Source organism: Silurus meridionalis, chromosome 5 (genome assembly GCF_014805685.1).
Source record: "Silurus meridionalis isolate SWU-2019-XX chromosome 5, ASM1480568v1, whole genome shotgun sequence".
Classification (NCBI taxonomy): Eukaryota; Metazoa; Chordata; class Actinopteri; order Siluriformes; family Siluridae; genus Silurus; species Silurus meridionalis.
The window spans coordinates 1067324-1076891 of NC_060888.1; the positions used below are offsets into that span (position 1 = coordinate 1067324).

The 9568-nt window shown below is 37.5% G+C and overlaps 1 protein-coding gene across 2 annotated transcripts; it reads right to left on the minus strand.

Moving 5' to 3' along the window:
* Positions 1-1272: 1272 nt before the first annotated feature.
* On the minus strand, positions 1273-5526 carry spata4 (spermatogenesis associated 4). 2 transcript variants are annotated; one of them, XR_006925852.1, is made up of 8 exons: positions 5438-5526; positions 5227-5332; positions 4302-4431; positions 3450-3568; positions 2761-2981; positions 2163-2242; positions 1657-1892; positions 1273-1558 (listed from the first exon to the last, which is right to left on the minus strand). XR_006925852.1 is itself a non-coding variant. In XM_046849823.1 (7 exons), the coding sequence occupies exons 2-7, from the start codon at positions 5328-5330 to the stop codon at positions 1881-1883; spliced, it is 666 nt and encodes a 221-aa protein (XP_046705779.1). In that variant the 5' UTR covers positions 5331-5332; positions 5438-5526; the 3' UTR covers positions 1617-1880. The 2 variants fall into 2 exon arrangements, 1 of the variants encoding a protein (XP_046705779.1); XM_046849823.1 differs by lacking the exon at positions 1273-1558 and having other exon boundaries at positions 1617-1892.
* Positions 5527-9568: the final 4042 nt, after the last annotated feature.

Below are 9568 nucleotides of genomic sequence, written 5' to 3' on the forward strand. Positions count from 1 at the left end.
CTGTCAAAAAACTGACAGATTACACATGGCTGTCCAATGGGTTTATGCATTTGTGTGTGTGTGTGTGTGTGTGTGTGTGTGTGTGTGTGTGTACACTATAAGGCATTGTGTATTATTGTGGCTTGTAATTTAAATCAAAGTATTAAATAGAATAATAAGAATAATCATCATCATCATCATCATTATTATCATCATCATTATTATTCGTGGCCACACCCTTGGCTTTGAAGCTTCTGCTTCTCTGAGCAGCCTGAAATGCTCACAAGATCTGTGGGAGAGGAAAAGTGGTAGGAGACTTGGCTCAGTGTGTGTGTGTGTGTGTGTGTGTGTGTGTGTGTGTGAGTGTGTGTGTGTGTGTGTGTGTATTCAGTGGGCAGTGATTTGATTCCAAGACTAATAAACAACACATTCATTCTGCCTAAACATGTTTTATGTGGTTGCAATATGTGACTCTAAAAGATCCATTTCTTTGCACACACACACACACACACACACACACACACACACACACACACACACACACTACTTAGCACTATAGGCACAGATGAGAAAGCACACAGCAGATGGCCGTGCGATCTCTACAAGGGCAGATAGCCGTCTGCATGCAGTTTGCTGGCATTCGAACACACACACACACACACACACACACACACACACACACACACACACAAACAGTACACTTGTGTATGCGTTTTGAGAAGCTCATAGTAAACTCGACCATCTCGACTGCCTCCGTTCTCATGCCATTATTCCTGTTACCATGGAAACATTCTGATGTGTTGCCTCACTACGAGGCAGCGCCACACACACTGGACGTATGTTTGCTAACATTGCTAGCATTCTTCTAATAAACCATGCTGAATTGTTTTGTGGACTTTTTATTAGTCAGTTTATTATACAGGAAAGGGGCCACAAATCCGGTATAGACTCGAGTCTGAACCAGATCTGGGCCAGATGTTTAGTGTTCTATTCTGATCTGGCGCAAATCCACAATTCTCTATTTTGAATTGGCTGTGTGACACACCAACACACACAGTGTTATATCACATCTTGTCTTTCTTTGTGATTGTTCTTTCTTGTTGCTAAGGATACCTAAATAATTATGGAGTTCCACTGATAATAAATGTTTCAAGTTTGAGTTTTACAGCAGCGCTGCAGTTGTCGATGGGTTTTAATGAAAAGCAGTGAAGTGAAGAATGAACTGTGAGAAAATGCAACTCGGAAAGAAAAAAGTAAGAAAAAAATGTAATCGATTTGGAAGGTGTTTTTTTGTTTTTGTTTACTAAGTTAATTGTAATGACATCTTTCTACCAGAGGGGGCAGTAAATCCTTACATTCAACATATTTTATTTAAAATTCGAGATTTGAAAACTTCCATTAATTCTGGTAATTTCCTGTTAATAAGCAGTAATACAGCAGTAATGCAGTAAGACACACCCCTCTGGGTGGGGCATCCTTCAATCCTTCAAATCGGTTGTTTTTTGCGGGTATGGCCGATATTTCCAGCAATCAACTATCAGTTTCGATTAATCGGCAAAACTGATTAATTGGTCGACATCTAATATATGAAATATAATAAGTAAATATAATTAGCACATAATGAGCACATAACAATGTAGCTTTATCACTGGGTGATGTTTATTATTACTCACACACCTTTCAGAAATCACTGCATCTGGATATTTGAAGGCTAAAGTGACTAACACATGTTTAATATGTCTTCAGTCTCGGTACACACTCGTCATGATGCCAACCTGGAGATTCGTTCGCTCTGAAGTGTTCAGTCTGATTAGAAATTCTGCCAATACGCTTATTATTTAATCTTTTCCTGAGAGACTTTTGCTTCCAAAGTCGAGTCGGACAGAGAGGATCAGTCATCATCAGTCATCATGCTGGAAACACACACACACACACACACACACACACACACACACACACACACAGTTAATCAGTGTTACCAGTATTCAGACTCGCTGCGTTGTGAGATTCCTGAATGAATTAATTTCCCGCGCTACTGAATTCTGATTGGTCAGAAGGTGTTGATTAATTTTAGTATTCTACAAATGTACTAAACTCTGACAGTAAGAACTCAGTGAAGCTTTGGAACTGGAAATCTGATCCAGCACTCGAGTGTGAGCTGTGTTTTAATCCTGTAATCTTACTGGTGGTGATGGTGGTGGTGTGTGTGATGGTGGTAGTCGGATGGCCTGCTCTCCCAGCATGGGCTTCACGTTAAAACGTTCTGTTAGCAAAAGAAAAATATACAAACAAGAAATAAAACTTACAGTAACAAAAAATAAATAAATAAATATATATATATATATATATATATATATATATATATATATATATATATATATATATATATATATATATATATATATAATGTTTCAACAATAAACAAATATCACATACTAATATAACAATAATATTTACATAATATTACACACCAACATTATTACTACTAATAACAAGAGAAATAGTCATAATAGTGATTTTACTGTCAACAATATAATAATAATAATAATAATAATAATAATAATAATAATAATAATAATAATAATAATAAAGCTACAAGTGATTTTTAGGGGCCCAAGCACTACATCCAATCCTTCTGAATAAATCCAATGTAGTGTTTCTGATCTCCTCAGAGGTTTCCTCCACAATCTGAACAACATGACACATTTACTGTATCTCTGTATCTGAGTTTTGTGTGTGTGTGTGTGTGTGTGTGTGTGTGTGTGTGTGTGTGTTATTTACGAGGGTTCTGGCTCCTCTCCTCCCTCCGGTGCTCCACGTGCCGGTGGATAATGTTCTGGATCTTCCTGTGGATGGAGGAGATGTTGGGCTCGGCCAGCTCTTCGCTCAGACGCAGGTTGTTTTTGATGGATTTACACGCCGTGGCTCGAGCCAGCATGGGCAGCTGCTCCTGATAACGCTGATCACTGAAGTCTGCTGCCTCCTCCTGGACATTCTGAATTCTGCAGACGCATTCACATTTTACGTTTATGGGATTTGGCAGATGCCCTGATCCAGAGCGTTTTACACCCGAGAGGTGAGGGTTAAGGGTCTCACTCAAGAGCGTAGATCAGATTTAAACTTGGAACAGAGACCACTATCTTACCCATGTATGAACAGCTGCTTATTAGATTAGATTAAGATTTGTCTACGTTTGGGAGTAAAACCATGACCTTCCTGTTGTTTAATGATATGCTGTGAATAAAACTCTCGCCGTTGTAGCAAAAAGTCACACTTACGAGAATAAAGTCAAAGCGATACGAGAATAAAGCGTCGAACACGGTGGTGTTTAAACTCCTTCAGGATCGATTTCTTTGATCATCATCCTCATAGTTTCTTGGGAAACAACAACATCATCTCCTCCTCGAATATGTGTGTGTGTATGTGTGTGTGTGTGTGTGTGTGTGTGTGTGTGTGTGTGTGTGTCTTGCCTCCTGTTGGTCAGTAGAGTGTAAATCTCTTGAACCAAAGTCTCGGCTGCTCCTGGTTTGCAGTGAATCGTACCGTTAATGGACTCCTTCATCAAGCTGAGGTGTCGTTTCAGTAACACCTGCTCACACACACACACACACACACACACACACACACACACACACACACACACACACATTACCATGTTGGGATTAGTTTGTGTTGTGAATGAACACTACAGCACTACCGTATGCTGGATCCTGATTGGTCAGAAGGTGGTGATTAATTCTCTATGACAGCAGTGGCAGTAGTGCAGGTTTATATTAATGCACTCGTTCTTACTCATTATGGTTTCTATAGCAACGGCTCGTGCACAGGGATGTGTATATAAAAACGCTTAATTCCAGGGAAAGAGGTTTATTTAGGGAGATGATCGTGTAACCTGTACGGAGTCTCTGGAGTGAGTGTGAGCGCTTCGTGAACCCGAACTCTTCTGCCCCCTTTAGGACAGGTGATGACAGAGGAGGAGGCCACACCAAGCTGCCGCTCCTGGGCCCCTGTGCACGGCCCCTAACCCCATAACTGCTCAGTGGCATGAATGAGATAAATGTAAGTCGCTCTGGATGAGGGTGTCTGCCAAATGCCGTAGATGAGGACATAAAGATTCTCAGAAAAGGATGATCTGCGTACGTGAGACGAGGAACCAAGTTGTTCCACCGGCATAAAAAATTTAACAATAACTGGATAAAAAAGTACAACCGAAAAATAGTGCGGTCAAGAAGAATAAAACATGTAAAGGTTGTTTAGTTATAGAAAAATCATCAAGGGGTTTACACACACACACACACACACACACACATTTAGACGCTGACCTTCTCGATCCGACTCCAATTGTTCTGCTTGTTCCCGAGCGATGTTCCTTTATCGTAATAATGGAGAAAAAAATCCTCGGGGTAATACCAGGAGAAAATCTCTGCCACCAGATAACCGTTAGAGAAATCTCTAAAACCCACAGAGAGAGAGAGAGAGAGAGAGAGAGAGAGAGAGAGAGAGAGAGAGAGAGAGAGAGAGATTCACACACCAGCACACGTCAAAACGTGTCAAACTCTCCACTTTATTTCTAATCTGTTTATAACCTGTACCAGACTTTTCAGTTTATAAAACTAGTTTAATGGAGGTTGAAAGACACACATTCCTTTTATATTATATTAATAATATTATTAGATTAGATTAGATTATAGTGGATTAGAAAACAGTAGGGTAGATTAGATTAGATTAAATTCAACTTTATTGAAATTGTGCAGAGAACAACTACAGAGTTAATGAAATGCAGTTATCATCTAACCAGAAATGCAAATAGCAATGTACATAAATAAATCTATAAATAAATTATATAAATCCACAAATATACAATAAACAGAGTATATTATATTATTATTATTATTATTATTATTATTATTATTATTATTATTATTATGTGAATAATATTGTTTTTGTACAAAACTATTTTATTGTTTAATTGAAAAAAATGCAAATGATTATTTATTTGATTAATGATAGTTTTTATGAATTTGTTAATTATTATTATTATTATTATTATTATTATTATTTTTTTTATTATTATTATTATTATTATTATTTTTATTATTTATTATTATTATCCAAACCCAAATAATAAAATAATTACATTAGCACGTGTGAGATCGTTCATGGTAATTTTCGGGAAATGATTTTATTTGTTTATTAATAAATATATTTGATGTGTTTGTGTTTATGTATTGAAATATTTGTTCTGACCTCCGGATGTTTTTTGGTGAAGTGGAAAGCTCGAGACTCTGCAGCCATTTCCACACTTCCCGCGGAAGTCCGCTTCTCCTCTTCCCCGGTGAAAACTCCATCATTCCTGAAATATTTATTACAAACACAAAATAATTCAACCACTTTTATTCGGATTAATTAATAATATCATTATCATAAATATCAGTATCGACTTTATATTAACACCGACCTCGAGCCTTTTCCGGATCTGTTCCGGATTGTTGTACACGTTTCTATGGAAACGTACCACTACTGCCATCTGGCGGTCATCTTAACTCACTACAATGCACTGACTCGGTCTAGCCGTTTAAAATCACGGAGAAATAAATAAATATTTGTTGTTTTTGTTTTTTAATTCAGACATCACAGACGAGGACACGATAACTCACATCTCGTGTTGTTGAAATGTAGAAATACACACTTTAACAAATAAATAAGACGGTTTTGAAATTGCCTGAAATAGTCTCTGATTGGAGGAAATTAGGGGGCGGAGCCTCTAAGATGGCGGCAGCGTCTCCGCTAGCTGTTAGCATGTTAGCTTCAATTTTTTATTTTTATTTTTTATTTTTGACCAAATATACAATATACAACACTTATTATAATAATAGCTGATGAGCTGATAGTCTGTAGTAATACTGCTGCATGTACCAGTCATAATGGTGCTTTCTTTCTTTCTTTCTTTCTTTCTTTCTTTCTTTCTTTCTTTCTTTCTTTCTTTCTTTCTTTCTTTTTTTCACCGTTTGTTTCCATAAAATAAAATATAAAAAATACATTTATAATAATTTGTAATCTTTATCATGAAAATGTAAGTTGATTAATTTTTTTGTGTTTATTTTATTATTATTATTATTATTATTATTATTGATGATGATGATGATGATGATGATGATGATGGTAATATTCTTTATTCTTCCGAAAGCTTTTTCAGATTTCTCCCTCACCTCCACATGATGGCAGTGTGCGCTTGCTGTAATTCCACTGACACAGTTGGATACACACTTATGGACACACACACACACACACACACACACACACACACACACGCTTTTGCATGGATTGCACATTTCTACACACACACACACACACACACACACACACACACACACACACACACACACACATGTAACTGATATAAGTCATATAAATTCAGTTATCACGATACACACTCGTACTGATAAATGTTTCCACCCCTGTTGGTGATGTGGATGTAAACCAGATACAGTATGAAGTTGAGAAACGTTCAAAATGGAAACGGAAACAAATACATTATGACCTGGACTACTGTAAATACACACGATCAGTTAATCACAGTAATAACACTCACAGGCATCATGGTAACCCTGCGTCACCTAGCTAGTGACAAACCCCTCGTGACCCATTTACTTCTTTTTATTTCACAGATTTCCTTATATGGTCAGTTTCCTGTTCTAGTTTTCGGTTTTCATGTCAATTATCTCGGTTGCTTGTTAAGTCTGATTATATTTTCAGTGTTTCTTATTGTATTTAGTGAGTAATCTTAGAAGAAAACAATTCCTCAGTGGTTCCGTGGATAGTCAGCCATTTATCACGTTCTGAAGATGATGTTCTGCTGAGAACCTGCTGTAGTGTTCTACATAAACCTCCCGGAGATGCTAAACTGCTGATTGCTGCTACAACTTAAATGACAACAGCGAGTTTCTTTCACTTGTAGATTGTTCAATTTCGCACAAATCAAACGTTAGCTTTATTAGATTAGCAAAGCGTGCTAACCGTACTAGATAAACACCCTCACCAGAGACCCCAGAGATCTCTGATACTGAAGATGATATTTTGGAAAGGATGCACATCATCAAGGTGTGATAACTGAAAAGGTACATAAACAGAAAATGAGCATTGCCTGTTGCTTTGTCACTTGCCAGTGTGAAAACAGGGTAGTAACCTTGTTGTTGATGATGATGATGATGATGATGTTGATGATGATGAGGATCAACTGGATGCACACACACACACACACACACACACACACACACACACACACACACACACACACACACACACACAGTCAGTGATAAATGACGTATGAGACTCTGTGATTCAGTCTGGATTCCTGTGAAAGTAATTAAAAAGACAAAACTTGATTATAATGATTATAATATAAATAGACGTCTAACGATAGGATTTGATAATAATTAGATTTAACACAGAAATGTTTTTTATAACTTTTTATTTGAATTTCTTTTCATAAATCCATTGTTATGCCGGGTGCCAATAGTTTTGCAGCTGATTGTTAATGGAAAGTGCTGGCCGTTCGCCTGTTCAGCTGTTTTCGAGCTCGTTCTTTATCCAGGCGATCCTAATTATCGCGTAAAATCGAAGCGGCTTGCGATTCGATTCGGTGTGTCTCGTTCACGGCGGTGTATTTATGGCTCCACACGCTGTTCAGCCGTCTTTTAACATGGAGCTGAATCATACGGAGGAGCAGAGCCACTGTAATTGGCAATAATTCTATCGGCTCTTAAAAAGCTCCTTCATTGTTCGCATTGTAATAAATTAAAATCACAAATCTATTTCTTGCGAGTAATAAGGTGCTGTCAAAGGCATATAGAGGAGAAGGAGGAGGAGGAAAACGTGGGTTCTTCAGGATCTGACAGGAACTCAGATCGTTTATACTCTGAGGAATATCTAACCTTTTAAAATTGTGCTAACACTTTCAGGTGAACCGCCAGGAAAATGTAATTGCTATTCATTGCTATTGAAATAAAACATTACTTACTCTTGCATATGGCATGTGGTTGGTGTGTAAAACAAATAATTAGTCCACGTTAATAACTAGAGGTCTACCGATAGTGGATTTTACCGATGGATACTTGATAAAAAAAATACAAACAAATATAACACTATGTAAAATAGTACTGAATTTTATTACCAACAAAATAAAACAGTACTGAATCATGAAAATGTGCAAAATGAAATAAATATGAATTTATTCATTATATAATTAAATAATTCATAAATTATAAATAAATATAATATAGCGCTCTCCGTGCAGCGCACAGTCTCAGGTGTAAAAACAAACATTCGCCTCTAGAGGGCGCTCACATAACGACAGCAGACCGGACGCTATGAGCTAAAAAACTACCGGTATGGATTTTTGCTGATAATTACAGCACAATCGACCTCTAATTAAAAACATAGAGACATTTTAGTTTGAAAGCGAATCTTTATCATTAAATACAGATATGGTCTGAGTAAAACGTTTTAAATGACATTTTTATTCAGTTACTAGGAATTTAGGGAACGCTGACGTTCTGGAATGAGCTGTCAGAGCTGGTGTTATCACAAATCTATCAGCACCTTATGACCAATCAGAACACAGACTGCACCATGTGACAGCTTCATCACTTTATTCTACGTAGCGAGCTTCAAAAGAAATGACTTTCAAAATCCGCTTGAAGAATTTCAGTCTGGTGTTTGATTTATTGTCAGAGTAACCATAGTAACTACACAGAATCCAGACCCTGAATTAATTTCCCTCGACGCGTTTCAGAGCCGTGTGTCACATTCCATTGTAAAAAACCTGATTTCATCACATCTGTAAGTGTTTTATACTTCACATCATATTGACATCACCTTCAACCGTACAACCGCCAGGCTGTAAAGAACCATCATAAACCATAGACACTGACTCACCATGAAGGAGAAGAAGAAAAGAGGAGGATGAGAAGGAGAAGGGTGTATGATGTAATGCTGTAAGATGAGGATCGCTGTTTCACGTCGGTGCTTTCAGACGTCATTCTGGAGAGACGTGCGTCTGATTTTCTGCATATTTGTATCATTGCATTTGTATATCGATATAAACACTAATCAGTTATAAATGATGAAACATGTTCAGGTGCTCTGGATCTCTCAGACATCAGCAGTTATAGATCTGGATCACTTTTCTCAATTCTTTCCAAAATCCTTTGAATGCACCGTTCACAATCCTCTCAGAGAACAACCTCGGAGATCCAAACCTGTCTGGCTTTAAAGTGGTACATTCCACAGAGACTGCCCTTTTGGCCGTCAGTGAGAAGGTTCCTGCTGCTAGTAGACTGTCTTCAGTCCTCATCCTTCTTGACCTTTCCAAAGTGTTCGTCACAACCAACCACAACACTCTTATCTCTTCTCCAGAGTCTTGGAATTTAAAAGACGTCTCTGAAAAAAAAAAGTCTGGTGTCCCAATACTTTCCCAAATGATGTACTTTTTCTTGCTGTTCTAAAAATTTTCTCCAACAGTGTTTTTTTCTTTCTACAAAACTCCGACCACAAAGTCTGAAGTGAAGCAGAAATCGGATTACAGCTG